At 43.0% G+C, this 17,003-nt stretch overlaps 1 protein-coding gene across 1 annotated transcript; it reads right to left on the bottom strand.

Annotated features, from left to right (window-relative positions):
- Window positions 1-10,995: 10,995 nt before the first annotated feature.
- On the bottom strand, window positions 10,996-15,061 carry LOC144703205 (ATP-dependent RNA helicase). Its single transcript, XM_078575319.1, has 2 exons — window positions 11,779-15,061; window positions 10,996-11,695 (listed from the first exon to the last, which is right to left on the bottom strand). The coding sequence occupies exons 1-2, from the start codon at window positions 14,934-14,936 to the stop codon at window positions 11,302-11,304; spliced, it is 3,552 nt and encodes a 1,183-aa protein (XP_078431445.1). The 5' UTR covers window positions 14,937-15,061; the 3' UTR covers window positions 10,996-11,301.
- Window positions 15,062-17,003: the final 1,942 nt, after the last annotated feature.

The raw sequence follows: 17,003 nt of genomic DNA, 5'->3' as shown, positions 1-17,003 counted from the left end.
TAATTTTGGTTTTAAATATTTCGGTCAAAAATCTCAGGATAGAATTATTTCAATTTAAGATCAGATTAATTCCAATTATTAATTTCCCAATTATTATAAAAATTTAAGACAATTTTTATGAATTAAAATTGGGAATTAAATAATCAAGAAAGGGATTTTTAAATTGGACTTTGAGATGGATGAATTTTCAGTTCAAATTTTATTTTTAGGTTTTTTATATATTATATTAAATTTCCAAACAAAAAAAATCGAAATATAGAGAGAGAAACTAGACAAATTAACCTAGAGAGAGAAAGTGAAGAATTTGGGGAAAAGATAAAATCCGACCCTAAATTAAAAATCCAATAATGCAGAAATGTCTAAATTAATGTAGAATTAAAGATAAAAAATAAGATCTTGAATCAGAATCAAAATGCAGTGGTAATTTCATTCAAAACCAACTTCTAGGGCATGTACATTTTGGCCATGCCTTGGCGTTTTAGAATCGTTCAAGAAGAAGATTGAAATACAAATCAAAAACTTACAAATTTGAGTGCAAAATCAAGAACATTCAACTTCTAAAGCATCCCTTGTGTCCTTCCTGGCCAAATCCTTGGAGAGAGCTTCAAAAAGTCCCTCTTTTACGTTTTACGACGTCGATTTCCCTGTGCACGCGGAAAATTGACGCCGTAAAATGTCGATTTATAAAAAAATTGTCAGTTAGCGCATGCATTAAATGCACGCGCTAACGACTTTATTATTTTTATTTCTAAAAAAATAAAGTAAGCCGTGCACGTGCGTGTCAGTTAGCGTGTATATGTTATCGTGTGCATTTAATGCACGCGGCTAACCAACATTATTAAAAAAATAAAAATCATACCTTTTCGCCGACCATGCCACGTTAACTCTTTAAACAATCATTTGCTCATTATGGAATCGAGATTCACGATGCCACAATGAACTAATCATTAATAGATTATGGCACTTCCAATCATTCGCTCAAATTTTCGGGCGAGTGACGTGGACGCCACCTATTTAATAGGAAATTCATTTTTGTATATTAAATAAATTAATAAATATCAATTATTTTAATTCTAAAGTCATTTCTTAACTAAATATTGGTCAGAAAATTATATAAAAATATGGAAAATTCCATAAAAATTAGGAAAGCCCTTACCAACCTTTAGTAAAATATTTAAAGCCCTGTAAAAAATAGTTCTTCAATAAAATGAGGTTAAATACCATGTAAAAAATGATTAAAAATCAGAAATAATAGTAAAATCAACGTGTAAGTGATTTATCTTCATTTTTATATGATAACATGCAAATATAGTCATTGAAACAGATAAATATAATGTAAAATTCATTAGTTAATCATGTTAATTTGCAAGTTATCAGCGCGCGTTGGCGCTCCGGGTACTCAACGCCCCCCCGCGCTGCTCTGCACGCTCCGTGGTCGCTCCACACGTGCGGGAAATCGCCTACGGCAGAATCTCTGACAACGACATCACTGCTCATCTGCCACGCCCAAGCATCCCGGTCACCAAGCGACCAGGCGTAGTCCTGACATCCTCTCGCCAGGGTTGCTCAACGCCCAGAATCACCAAGTTATATCACCCAAGTGGGGCCACGCAACGCCCGGATCGCCAAGCCAAGTTATGACCAGAATTCCCCGTAGCCTCAACACGCACTCCGGTGTCGAGGTACACCTGAACTCTTTGGTGTCGTGTGTTCTTCGTCCAGTATTCCGCGAGAATTCTTCCACCGCCGACAGATTTGCTTCAATTTCTTGGAATTTCAACGACTAGTGGATTAGGTCTTTTTGTGAGATTTCCCGCGAACGTGAATTTAAAAGTATTGGATTTGGTGCTTAGGCATCATCACGGTGGTTGAAGATAGTACTCCCCCCCTTGACGAGGAAAGGGGCTGCACCACTATTATTTCATCGGATTTAAGTTTTCGAAATGGATCGTGTAGATTTGTGGTCTGTTTTAACCCTCCAATCCTAAACCATACCAGCATCCAACACCTATTGCCGTCCTTCCCGTCTCCTCAATCGGTGATTTAAGTCCTTCTCGTTCCTCTAGGTATCCATCATCATATTCGGTGCTCAACTTGACGTAGGTTCGAGGGGCCCCCGTAGGTTCGAGAGGCCCCCGTCGGTTCACATAGGTTCTGCATCAAATTGGTATCAGAGCCCGGATGTGGACGCTCACAGCACGTCTCGACCGCACATAGACGTCATTCTTGTATTTCATCATCTGTTGGAAAATCCACCTAGACGCGATCAAGTAGGAGGGCGCAACCCAAAGGTTCGACCTCCCTGCGACGCACTATATCGTTGCCTGACGAGATAGGCCACCGTATGGTCCTTTTAGAACATCGTCCCGCGACGCCCGTAGGCGGCCCATCACAGCCACCTACGGAGTCTTCTCGTACCGCACTCGCCGAGGCAAATGCCCTTGGACCGTCCGATCCACGTTAGCATACCTGTGCATGCCGTGGACACCGGCGGTCTCCTTGGATCTCCCCTAGATCACTAGGTGTCTCGTCAACTTGTGAAAATGAGGACAGGGTGATGACGAGTCGTCACTCACACAGGAAGGCTCTCGATGATGAGACTTCACCCAGCGCTGCTGCCCCACGAGGCCGAGGAGCAAGGCGCGCACGAGGACGATCGTGCCGACAGCATCGACCCTAGGACGACCTGTACGAGGAGCAAGGGGCATATCTCCGCACTGTGGCTGACCGCATCGAGTGCATTCAGAGGTTGCTCACATGCCCACTACCTTCCGTATCCGACACCGTACCGGTGCTCGGGGCTCTAGAGCAAGCCCGCAATGATGTAATACGATGTCGGCTGGGATCGAGCGGCTCGTATTATGTCACAGGGAATGAATGGATGCGTGAGGTGCAAGCAGATGAAGTGAAAGAACGAATGAGCAGTTGTAGGTATCGTTGGGTGAGAGGTGTAAATCACACCGGACAACGAGGGGAATGTTCCTAGGATCAGACTCCCAATGACCCGCTAGACCTACTAGACGACTAATGAGTGAGGAGCGTTTTACGGCCCACGAATGTTCGGCGTCTAAAATCAAGCGAGAATCCTTCAATCTCAAGAATTCCTACACTCAACGACGGTAGCTATCCTATCCGAGATTTATGACGACAAAAATTGCAGAGGGCGCGATAGCGGAAGACGAGACTGAAGAAGATAATAATGCTGGAAATATGGAGGGGAGACGAGACTGACCTTTGGGTAGCGCTAGTCCAAGGCGTTCGTGTAAGCCCGTCGAGTTGAAGGTGAGATGTGGACAGCTCGGGTCGTACGATCGATTAACGACGACACGTTCCGGTCAGCAGGCTTCCCAGCCTGGTGGCTAAGGCACTCGGTGATGCTGGGTCGGCCGACCTTTGTCGCACACGCGGGCTGGCGCCGCCGCGGGGCACGCGCACGGGTGGGCGCACGGCGCTTGTCGCGCGCAGCCAGAAAGGCGCGGAGGCGTGCACGCAGGGGAATGTGGCGGGGTGGATGACGCGGGCGAGCGAAGGGGTGAGGACGGTGGGGTAAGAAGTTCAAGAAAGAAGGAGAGGGCGGACAATCAAGAAAGGTTGGAAGGGAAAGGGGAAGGGCCGCAAGGGTGAGGAGGGTCTAGAATTGGGTGAACCAAGAACGTAGGAAAGGGGGGGGAAGAAATGGTCAAGAACGTGGGAGGAGGGGATCAAGAACGTGGGGAAATGGATCAAGAACGTGGAAGAAGGGATCAAGAACGCGGGGAAATGGATCAAGAACGCGGGAAAATGGATCAAGAACGCGGTAGGAGGGATCAAGAACGCGATGGGAAGGGGAATGGATGGTGGAGGTGGGAATAGGTACCAAGAAATGGCTTTCTTGAACTTTAACAACCAAGAACCCTCCAAGAAAGAGGAGTTCTTGATGGATCTGGGGTGTGCTCCCTCGGCGGAGCAGATTTCCCCGGTTGATGATGTGTCGGCGACGCTTCTTGAATCTCCCAAGGCCCCCGAAGTAATCTCGACGAAGGCCTCTTTCGATTCTTGATGGCGGCGGCTTCTTGAAACTCTTTCCTCGCACCGGAGTGATCTCGACGGTGCGCTTTAACACGTCTCCCTCGGAGTGATCTCGACGGGAGAGACGTGGGCTCTACCCACGGAGTGATATCGACGTGGGGTGGGGCTAGCCAAACCCCCTACACTACTCTCTACGATAGGGGGGAGACGAATTGTGAATAAACTTTTCAACAATGACTCCCCAATGTCCCCTTATATAGGGAGGATGGGTGCCAAGAGAACGTGGGAGAGGACGAACCGTTGCAAGACGTGATTCGGCCTCTCCTTACAAATTCAAATACAAACATGAAAATAAAAGGAAATGACGAGGACGAGGCCCAACACATTGGCCCAGTCCACTAATCCGAAAATAGAAACAAACATGAAATGAACATAAGTAAAGATAGGAGTTCGTACGCGGGGTACTTGAACCCCTGGTGGCGAGCATCGGCGCGGGCTGCTCGACGTGGCTGCTGTCGTCCTGGCGTGCCGTCTCCAGGATGGTCCTCCATCATGCAACCTGTCCTGGGTAGCTCGACACCTAGATTTTACGAGGAGTCCCTATGAAGACGACGAGTGGAGTGCGACAGAAGTCTAGACGTGGAGCTTCAAGATCGGCGCCCCGCCCGAGACCCGCACGCGACACGGTGAACGTCCATGCTCGGGATAGACGATAGCCACATGATGACTCTGATCATGGGTATGAGTCCGACTTACCAGTCCGCCGAGACGAGGACATTCGGCCATGTGACCAAAGACCCGAGACTGACATACCGGCCCGCCGAGATGACTACGTCTGGCACGACGATCATGGTTACCTTACCGACCGACTGGCCCGTCTAGGTACACGCACCTGGCGCCATGATCAAAGTTACGAGTCTGGTATATTGGCCCGCCGAGACGACTACATCCAGCATGATGACCGTGGTTATGCAGCCGACCCACGAGCCCATCAAGACAAACACGTTTGACGCCACGGTAGAGGATACGAGGCTGACCGACTGCCCGCCAAGATGAATACGTCCCGCTCTATGATCCTGATTACGACACCGACCCACCTGCCCACCGCGACGACTACGTTCGGCCCCATGATCGTAGACATGACGCCGACCCACCGACCCGCCGTGACAACTATGTCCGGCCACCCTACCCTGTCGTTACGAGGAACTTGACGAGGCTCCACGGTACCCGCCACGTGATGCCCGACATCCGTGCCCTATGCGACGGTCGTCCCCGAGACTGGGATAACCACGATCGTGACCTGACCCCACCTCGACGACGCGTCGGCCTGTGTCACAAGGACTACCTGGTGCCTGAACGGCGCTTGGACGACGACGAATGCCGATGAGAGGAGCACCATGAAAGAATCCAGAGGAGCGTGTGTGCTGATGTCACCGTCTTCGAGGGGTCACAAAAACCCAAGGAATTCATCGACTAGGAGTCGAGCATGAATTCCTATTTCCAGTGGTACCGCATGGACGACGACTTGTGCGTTGAATATGCGGAGAAGAGACTTGGCGGGCATGCCAAGATCTTCTAGGAGAACGAGTGAGTCGCCGCCGAGCGACGAGGACGGCCCATCACGTCCTGGGCCAAAATGGCGCTGAAGTTGAGGAGTAAGTAGCTTCTGCGACAATACCAAATGTCATTGTTCCTCACGTGGCTAGACCTTAGGCAAGGTCAACTCTCCGTGACGGAGTATATCGACGCGTTCAAGGAATTCTAAATGCGGTGTCGATTCGTGGAGGACCCACGAATCATCATCGCTCACTTTGTTCACAGGCTTCGACCGACCCTGTGCAGCAAGGTTCTCAAGTGCAACCCCGCAGAGGTCGACCAAGCCTACCACTTAGTGGAGCACATGGAGCATCTGAGCGACGAAGCCCCCGCGCATGCCACTCACACCGTGCCCCGAGCGACACCCGTTTGCTCCGCCCCGCTAGCTACCGTTCGGGCCTCTCAGACTACTAGAGGGCAGGGGACCGCCCCCACAACCTCCATGGGTTTGCCCCACCTGCTCGGGCCGTCACGAGCAATACTTCGGCCCGAAGCGCTACTGTCAGTCAAGCACCACTTACGTGCTTCAAGTGCCAAGGGAAAGGGCAGTGAGCTAGACAGTGTCCATCTTCAACTCTCTAGATCGATACAGAAGAGGCCAAACATGACCCGACTGGAGACCTGGATCCGTTACCCAACGATGATTACAGCGCAGGCGAAGAGCTCTCAAACGGGTACGACTCACCCGACCCTCGGGTCGGGTACATCCAGATAGTGGACGCCAGCACGACCCCGACCAGCACTCCATGCCTTAGCGCTCGGCGCATTTCTAGAAGTGCCGTCAACTGCCCGAGCACTAGTGGGACGCCCCTCTCGCCTGACGATGTCTCGCAGGTTAACCCTGCGCTTGTCCTGTTGAGGACAGCCCCGACGGCCGACATAGCGTTACGAATCGGTCTTCTGCACGTCCGAGATGGCGTTGACAAACAGTGGAAGCTGTGTCAACACCATCTCGGACGCGATGGTCGCCCGACTAGGGTTGGCGACCATGCCTCATCTTGCACCCTTTGACGGTCTTCAACTACTAGGTGTAAAGATAGATGATGTCGAGAAGAAGGTGACGTAGGCACATGATGGGTCATCGTAGATCCCTATATTCTTCCAGGATCAATGAGTGTTTGCATGTCCCCAGCTTGATATCGGATGACTATATTGGGATGCATGATGTACCAGATATCATAAATGTGAAATCCAATCACGATAACTGATATTCTTTGCTACACTACCAGTATCTAATACCAATGATGGTATCTGATATTTTCATCCATCTTTATCCCAAGGGTCAGATATCAGCTTTTTGGTGTCCCAAACAAAAAATTTATCTGAATAAAATAGTTTATATTTTTTAGTATAAATCATTTAAATAGGCAATAACGCTATAGAAGACATATTAATAGTTTTCAATGAATTTATTTAAAAAATTAAGATAAATTAAGATAGACATGTTAAGCTTTGTCAAAGTCAAACTTTGATTTATACTCATCCTACCTGGGCCAAACTCCAAGCCTAGTTGGACTTAGTCAAAAGTTGATTTAAAGTGTGCATACCATTTCACAATAGATTTCCCTTTATACTGTTTCTCTGTTTATGTTTTTCCATATAGGATGTTGATAACTGGATGTCAACTTTCAGTGCAGATTTCAATATTCGATATCTGGTACCACATCCTCTACATCCTGATCCCTATGATATCTGTCTTTGATATCCAATGGGGTGGGTAGCTGATATTTGCTTGATATTTGATACCATGTACCTAACAACGTCTTGATTTCATCCTAATATCAAATGTTGGTTGTCTGATATTGTGTCTGAAATATATATATCAGACAGATGAATATTATGGTCAAGGTAATTTGCAACAATGCAAGGGCCACTCAACTTCTTTTCAATATTATAATAACTATTATATGAATGATAGAATACTATATATCATTTGTAAAAAATAACTATTATATTAATAATTTGAATATTATAATTATACAGTAAAATATAAACTCAATTGAAATTATCTTATATACACATATATATCTTCAAAAGCCAATTTTTTATCAAAGTACAATCTCTGTAATTTTAAGAATAATATACATGAAATAGTTCAATAATATCAAAACTTAAACAAATTGGAATTAATAACTATAGGAAATGAGGAGGGTTATGTGATTGGGGGTATATAAATATAAATTCAAAATCATAAAAGTAAAATTAAGATATGATATCACGATTTTTTGATTCTTTGCCTATATAAATAACATCCATAAATATCCCATGGTTATTTGTGCAAGATAACTCTGGTGGTCTATTTGGATAAATAAATAATTTAATATTTCAAGTGATTAAATTAAATTTAATCCATATATTTCAAAATAGTATTAAATTAAATTTAATAATATTTGGAAAAGAATCAAGATATTCGATTTCTTCTTGAATGTTATTAGTATGTACATCCACAAATATTCGTGTTTTCATTTGAATTTTAAGATTTTAATTATTTAACATAATGAATTTAGGGGAGAAAGAATCATGAAATTTTTTTCTCTAAGTAGGCACTGGCCTCATTTAGGATAAGTTTTGAGAGGTGGGCTGTAGAAGTCGTCCAAAAACATAACATATATCCTTCGACTGCTTAATCTGATTTAAAAGTTTTGTGTAGTAACTGACATGAGTTTCATATCATTACAATATGATCTCTCAACGATTATGATCAGATAATGATCTGATCATCTTCATACTAATTTTTTGGGGAGTTCAATCCAACAAACAGAAATCGATCAGATGAATCAGTTCTTCATAATCATATCTGATGGGATGTGGCGATCATGATCAAGCACTTGTTTTTGGATTGTGATCCCCACCCCTTATTGTATGGATTAAGCAAAATAATATCACTGATTGAAAATTGTAGTTTTACAAGTGGAAACAAATGTATCATGTTGGTAAGTAATTTGGATTTTTTTTACTTTTCCCTAGTGATCCAGTGACAATACTTTTCTTTTAACTATCATTGCAGTTTTTAAAAAACTTCCAATAATTTTTTCGGAGCGAAATAAAATATTGTTTCTGGAAGAACTGATTTATTTTATTTGTGTTGAGAAATATTTTATTTATTTGTGAAAATATTCATGGAGACCATTAGAAAAGTTAAAAAGAAGATAGTATCTTTGAAAAATTATATTTACCGATAATACATATACTTCCATTAATTTTGCAAGAATAATTTTCCTTTTCAGCACTCTAGGATTCTCGGACCCTAACTTGTAGCACCAAGCTGAGCATTTGTGGTCTTCCAAATACCACATTCCCAAATGTGTGCCCTGATCAAGGATTTGGAAGATGAAAAACCCAAAATTATAATTCTTTTTTGAGTTTTTACTAGGGATAGCGGAAATAAATATAAAATAGCACATTGATTTGTCTTCATTCACATTCTTCATCATTATAATATTATTTAAACTTTATCAAGAATATGTACTAATACCAACTTAGTGGCAACATCTCATTCAAATACCCTTTCTTATATTATTACTCTGCTCATGGACAAATCCGGAGGTAATATTTTTGCTTCCATAGAAAAATGAGCTGTTGGAGCTCCCTCTTGAAGCTGAAACTTATGAATTTCTTTGATGTTATGGTCATCCATAAATACATCAGTAAACCATACCTTTATTTCAACATCTCCACTGACTGAAAAGTTTGGTCATCTTCTAGTCTATTTCAAATTCCCTCATTAATCTGCCTTGAAGGTGTAAAAGGAGAGAGAGATTCATGTTCAATCCGTTTTAATTCTAAGGAGATGTCATGAGTTTTCTGAGTCTTATTAAAACATTTGCTTGAAAAGCAAATGATTCCCTCATTGAAAGACTCAGCAAATGATTTCTTCCAAGAGTTTTAACAAGAGAACCGAGTGCTTGGTCAAGTTAGATCATTTTGGGATTGAGTTCCTCGTCTTAGATGAAATCAGTAGGTTTATCTGGACTCAGCCAACTTCAGTGAAGTTGATTAGTCATTCAAGATCAAAGAATGAAGTGGCGTCATATATAACTATTGAGGTCTAATATAACATTTGCTGAGTCTTTCAATGAGCTTATATGTTTCATTTTAAATTTGGAAAACTACGGATTTAGTTTAACATTCCCTAGGAAAAGTTAAATCACAGCTCAATAAAAGATTAACAATGTTTCATTGAGGGAAATGAATTAGCGCCACATTAATGCATTGGACGGCTCATTCTTCAATGGTATAATTTCATGTCTGGTTCTGGCCTAAATGTTTCTATGTATCAGTTTAAATTCCCATTATTTTTTGAAATATAATTCAAAGCGCCACAGAATTTGGTTGATGTAAAAATCACGTAGAATTCCACCTGCAATAATTATGAAGTTTGCCAATTAAGAGTTCAATAAAATTGAGTTAATTTTTAGTTTCTTCCGTCCACACGTGAAAAAAAATTCACTTAACTTACATTAGCAAAATAAATTTCCTGTCATTCCCACTCAAGTTGTCCATCAAAATTCAAATCCAGATAATCAGTTTAGTACTACGTCCTGATACCAACATTTATTTTTAACAAAAATAGATAACAAAATCCAAAATAGGTATTTTCACGCCTAAGTGGAAGAGTACTCTTAATTTGACTGAGACACCGTGAAAATCTACTCGCTTTTCATGGTCTTTCAATACTTCAAGTTTTCAATTTAATAATGTGAGCTAAGATAGAATTTTAAATCTATACAGCACCTTATTCACAAGAAAAATTCAAATGCTGACTCCGAACTGATTTAACGTAGTGCTTCCAAATTTAATAAGATGAAAAAGATGTAAATATTAAATACATTATACATTATATTTCAGTTCAACAACTTTACCGAAAGGAAAGCCCAAAAATTGTTCGTAAAATAAATGGTTAAGGATTGCCAACTAGACTGAAAAACTGGCAGCCTACACTATGAAGTGTAATTTTGACTTGAACTTACGAAAAGAATGATCACAAAGAGTACCTATTCGCAGCTGCCAGGTTACGAATAGTGCCGTGAAGAAATCATTAACTCAAATACTACTTCGACTTAATCATTGAAAAATTTTAACCACAATTATCTGAGTCAAAATCTAACAACTTTGCTGATTACTTATTTTTTGTCCAAAGAACCATTGTTACACATTTAGTGTACCTTTACGGCCATATTCATTAAACTGGCAAGGTCTTAAACTTTCGTCATCATAAAAATTATATTTCACTTACCTACAAAAAAATAACATGCCAGGTTCAACTCGTAATGAATTACCAGACATCCCCAAACGTAATAGTTGAAAGAAGACCCACTTTACAACAAAAAAGATGTTTGACTTCAATACGAAATATCAAGAAGTGGCAGCCCAATTCTATGGATGATTGAATGGACTGAAAGAAAAATCACGCTGAAGTTATCTTTTGGAAGCAACTAACAAGATATGGGTCCTGTGACACTCTAAAGAACATAATATTTTCCCAGTATACATGGAATAAATGCGATCTAAGATATAAAACAAAAAAAAACATATATACATTTCGCAGTTTGCAAGATAAACATGACAGGAGTAACCAAGGATCTGCTTCTTCAGCCCACCACTCCCAAATTTGCAGCAAAACAGAGCGAAAAATTTGCTGATGAAAGTAAAAGGCAATACCAGGTTGGCATAGAGAAGAGTCCCAGGAACAAGAATTCAGGCACGGCGCTTGCTCAGCCGCCATGAGTTGGGTTCGTGGTATCTATCATAGAGCGGTTCAATCCGTTCTTGCCGCTTCCGCTTGCTCATCTTGGTAGGATCTGCGGCCTTAAAGAACCTGGGCGCCAGCTCGACGAGCCACTTCGGATCGATTACTGTAACCTCCCGCATATACTCTTTTGTAGTCATCACCAGTTCGTGATAGATAACCCAGTCCGGCTGCCTCTGGAATAAAGCACTGCTTGGGTGAATATAAACAGGCTGGTTCTCCACTAAGGTTCTGTACCCTTCCTGAGGATCCTTCCTTCCGGCGTGGAAGAAGAACCCTGCGGTTATCGCCTTCCTTATCTTCGTAAAATTCTTCCCCGCACTAACAACGTCAAGTTTATACCTGCCACAGTTTTAAAAGAGTTCCATGAGGCAAGAGAAATGAATAATATATGAAGATGAGGTTAGAGGGGCGTGGAGACGCACTTGTCCATGATAGAGAGCAGCTGCTTTCGAACGTCTTGGGCTCTCCTGAGAGAACGCGACTGGACAAAGTTTTCAAAGCACCATGGCCCTGAAAAATTCTTCGCCTTCCAGGCCTCGTAAACAGCGAGAAGAGTCAAGTGATCGCCTTCTGGCTGGAAGAACTTTGCTCTTTTCTGGTCTGCTTGCGCTTGTTTTTCTCTGGGTCTGTAAAATATGTTCCCGGTTTGAATCATGGCTATGATCGTCAGTATCTCATCACTGCAGCCAAGGTCAACACTTGCGAGGAGCATCTTTGAGAGCGGCGGGTCTAGTGGGAATTCAGCCATCTTCCTGCCCAACTTGGTCAGCAGTCCCTCCTCATCTAGAGCTCCGAGGCTGTACAGCTGCTCCATGGCAGAGACGAGAGCTTGCGGCGACGGGGGGTCCATGAAGTCAAAGGAGAGAAGGTCGTTGATCCCCATGGCTTTCATTGTCAGCGTGGTCAGCCCAAGATTGATTCTTTGTATTTCGGGAATTGAGGTTGGCGACATCTCATTTCTGTAAGCGCTCTCTGTGTACAGCCTGTAGCATTTCCCCGGGCCTGTGCGACCGGCACGGCCTGCTCTCTGCTTGGCTGATGCCTGTGAGATGGGAGTGATGACAAGCGAGTCGAGACCTCGCTTGGGGTTATAAACGTTTTGCTTTGCAAAACCAGGGTCAATGACATAAAAAATCCCATCAATTGTAAGTGAAGCCTCAGCTATATTCGTCGCCACGACCACTTTCCTTTTACCTGGTGGGGCGGGGTCGAAGATTCTTGACTGCATCTCACTGGGAAGAGCGCTGTAGACAGGCAGAATTATCAACTCCGGCACGTTCTTCCCAAGTCCCTTCATCCTCTCGTAGAGACACTGACAAGCATGATCGATCTCCTCCTGCCCAGTCAAAAAGAGAAGGATGTCTCCTTCCGGCTCGGATAAGTGTATCTGAAGGACTGTGATCAGTGATGCATCAAGATAGTCGCTTTCGGGTTGCTTGGTGTAGAGTATCTCCACGGGGAACGTTCTACCGGGAATGGTGAAAATACTGCAGTTAAAGAAGTACCCAGAGAATTTCTCAGCATCCAGCGTCGCCGACGTCACAATCAAGCGAAGATCGGGTCTTCGTTTCACCAGCTGCTTCAGCAACCCGAAGAGGACGTCGGTGTGGATAGTCCTTTCATGGGCTTCATCCAACATGACGACAGAGTACTGAGAAAGAGTGTCATCCACCAAGATTTCTCTCAGAAGCATACCGTCAGTCATGTATTTTATCACTGTCTCAGGCCCAGTACAATCCTCAAATCGAATCGCATAGCCGACTTCTTCCCCTAAGCGACAACCAAACTCCTCTGCTACTCTTTTAGCAACTGACATTGCGGCGACTCTTCGAGGCTGCGTGCAGCCGATCTTCCCTCTGGTGGTGTAACCAGCTTCTGCTAAGTACTGGGTCACCTGGGTCGTCTTCCCAGAGCCTGTTTCCCCAATCACGACGAGCACTTGGTTGTCATGGACTGCCTGGACTAGCTCCTTCTTCAACTTGTAGATAGGAAGACTCTGCCTCTGTTCCTGAATTGAAAGCTTCGATCTCTGCCCAAAAGTCAAGGCTTTGCCATATGCGTCTTTCTTCCACTCTGGCATATCATAAGCAGATAGACCAACACCCCTCAGTTCCTGGGCAAGATGGCGCTCCCCGGTATCCGGCATTGGGTCTTCCCACGGACGGTTCAGATCCTTTGGAATTGAATCCAACATTGTACGCTGCTGCTGCTCACGGACTTCTCTCCTTTCCTTTATCAGAGCCGACTGAAGCGCCGCTGCTCTACTCAAAGACCCCTCCGGATTCTTGAAAATCTTGATGGGTGACATATCAATGCTGTAACGAGTCTGCCCATGCAAAAATGTTGGCTCGTCTTCGTTCAGCTCGATTTCAAGCTCCTCTTCTGCCCCTTCTTCTTGATACAGAATCCCATCACCGTCGTCGTCGAAGCCGGGGTACTCAGCAAGGTCGAGAACGCCGGCGGCGATCAATTGCTTTGCTTCCCACTTCTCCGGAGAGCTCATCCTCTTCAGCGGTCGGCGAGAAGGAACATTGTCATCTTCCTCCACTATGGTAATTCCAGAGAGCCCTGTCTTCATCCTCGGACCCCGGTTTCCGCTAGCCGGGTTCGCCCTGGGTGCATCTTCTTCAGAGTTTTTCTTGATTGGAAGCAGATCCCTTCCAGTCTTCTGATCAACATCCCTCATCGATAAGCTCAATTTCTGCCCAGAAACCGAAATCACCTTCACAAAAACTTCTTGGTCGCGCTTCACTACTTCCTTGGCGTTGGCAATTCTCCTCGTCGCCATTTGGGAAACGTGAACAAGACCTTCTCTTCCCCTGAACTCACTCAACTGCACAAAGCAACCAGTGTCCATAACCCTCGTCACCCTTCCAGCGTAAACACTGTAAAGCTCGGGCTCAGAGCCGTTGTACTGAGAGCTCCTCCCTACTTCTCTGAAATCATCCCCAAGGTCGTCTCTTTCTCTGTCACGATCTCGGTTCTTCTCACGATCTCGGTAGCGATCACGCCCGCGATCTCCATCTCTTTCGTAGTCTGCATCTCTATCCCGACCTCTGTCTCTGTCTCGATCTCTGCCTCGATCTCTATCTCTGTGTCTCCCTCCATCTCGATCTCTATCCCTGTCCCGATCCCGTTCTTGATAATCATCACGCCGATCGCGGCTACGAGCCTGCTTCTCCCTTACTTCCTCCTCAATCTCCTTCTCGATGGCCTTGGCGTGCGCACGATTGTCAGAGATTGCTAGACCAGCGAAAACGGAATCGGAAGCCCCGTCCTTCTTGCTGCCATCGGAGTTTTTGAGGGAATGACTTGCGGACTTCGACGAGGGGGGAATTATAGCATGTATAACGGTGAGAAGGCTGCGGACGAAGTAATCGGGCATCTCTGCACCGTTCTCCTTCAGCATGGCGTCGAATTCTTCAACGGTGAACGATTTGCGCCCCAAATCGATGACGAACTCCGCGAGCACCTTGTCGCCGCAGCCGACGTTGGATTCGAGCTCGGAGCAGACGGTTGAGAGCAGCGAAAGGTACTCCATCCTCTTGATAGTTTCATCTTCCTCGTCCTTCACCGCCATTGCAGAGGAAAAACAGATCACTGAGATGAAAACTTACAGGATTTCGGATGAAGATCGCGACGGCTGACGATTCACGAAGAACTTCCGATGCCGCCGGGAGGGATTGGGGGAAATTGGAGCGAAAAACTGCTCCCAAATTCGTTCTTATAAAACCCTCGTTGTTCATATAAATCCATTAGGTTTTTTGGTATTAGGCCCATTAGGCCCATTAAAGGGATAGGGACAGGCCCATATGCATGCACATCCCTTGTTCTTCTCTCATGTGATATCATATTCATGGAAAATTTTCTAGTTAATTCTAATTCTCTTTGTCTCTCTAGTGGAGTTTTTTTGGGAGGTTATACGGAACAGATTGGGGTCAATGGCGATGGAGATGGATGCAGATAGGCGTTGATGTGTAGCATGGATGATGGTGAAAACCAAGGCCATTGACAATGATAACTTAGAAAAAAAAGATGAAGATCAATATCACACTAGCCATTTTTTCATGTGCTCAGTGGGTTTACTGGCGTTTTCTCGTACTGATTGTTGATCATAGTTTTACTCATTCAATCTTTTGCTCTTGGAATGCAAGAACAGACCAAAATGAGATTTTGAATGAGCAAAATACTCCGGTCATTGCAATTAGGAGAAAAATCTAAGGGTGACTTTTTACAAGGATGGATGGTCTTTTCATGATCCAAAATTGAGGACGGATACATTAGGTAAGATGCATCTACCAAAATGTTCCATTCAAAACTCCACTTGAAGTTAGATGTCTTCATTTGAAGTGGAGCAGTATGAACCATCCAAATTTCCTATCTCATCCTTAATTCTTGTGGTGAATTGCCACCATGACTCAAACGTTTAGGAACATCAAAGAGTAAAGAAGCTTCTTTCAAATACAACATGAATTCAAAATTATATTTACAACTTAAAAAATCTTTTCTTTTTAAGAATTTAATGTACCAAATTCCATAAAATACCAGAAAACATGGGGAAAAATCAGAAATTTGCCATAAATTAATAATAAACCTAAAAACATTCAAATAAATCAAATATATATGTGGATGAATATTTTTTCTTTATGAAACTTCATGTCAAAAAATTCTATTAAAATACCCAAAAAATCAGGAACAATAAGAATTCCATTCCAAAGGTATAATAAATATAAATATATTTTTCTGGCCAATGAATGTTTATTTATGAAGTTAATGTCAAAAGGCGTATGTGAAAACATCATAAAATGGATTAAAATCTGAGCTTCATTCTAAAAATCTAAACACTTTTAAGCCTTATTACGTCTCTTTTTGACCATTTTGAATGAAAATAAAAATATGAATTACATGAAATTATTCCCATGACATTCATGATTATCAGTTATCTCAAAATTTCAACCAAAAAATTCTTCATGATGAGATTTAATTTTTTATTTTTCTCCAATCTAAAAATCGACATAATTATTTTAATCTATGATACCACACATGCATTAGTAATAAATATACATGGAAAATTGCACCTATAATAATAAAAAAAATTATCCTCAATTTTTTTGATCTTTGAAGGCTTCCATTTTTCCACAAACATTTTTCAATTTTTATTGATAGGTTTTTGTGATAAAAATACAGGAGACATGGTGGCATTACTTTTCAGAATGTTGATGAAACCGTTCTTCATGACATGAAAAGTTTATGTCTCCTAAATCAAAGCGGATATTACCAAAATGTTTGTGGCATCCAAAATTTTCATTAAACAAACCAAAAGAAAATAAGGATGCTGGTTAGAGATGATTAAAAAGATGACTAGTAGAGGAAGAAAAAGGAAGAAAGAGATATCAAGGAAAATAAGGAAAACAAGGAGGGAGAATAGAATGAAACCTAGAATATTGACGTACCATAAGTAATTATGCTTTACAAAGAGGATAGATAAAATATGGTTGCGGGTTCCTACAAACGATAAGAAAGCCAAACGGATCACATAGATTGATGACATATATTAAATATAAAATATGTAAATGTTAGAGAAGGTTGGTGTGCTGTAAATGGTGGACAGGATTTTTGAAATTTAGGCTAGGCAGAACAAATAACG

This window comes from Wolffia australiana, chromosome 5 (assembly GCF_029677425.1).
Source record: "Wolffia australiana isolate 7733 chromosome 5, ASM2967742v1".
Taxonomy (NCBI): domain Eukaryota; kingdom Viridiplantae; phylum Streptophyta; class Magnoliopsida; order Alismatales; family Araceae; genus Wolffia; species Wolffia australiana.
This window is presented reverse-complemented; position numbering and strand designations above follow the sequence as displayed.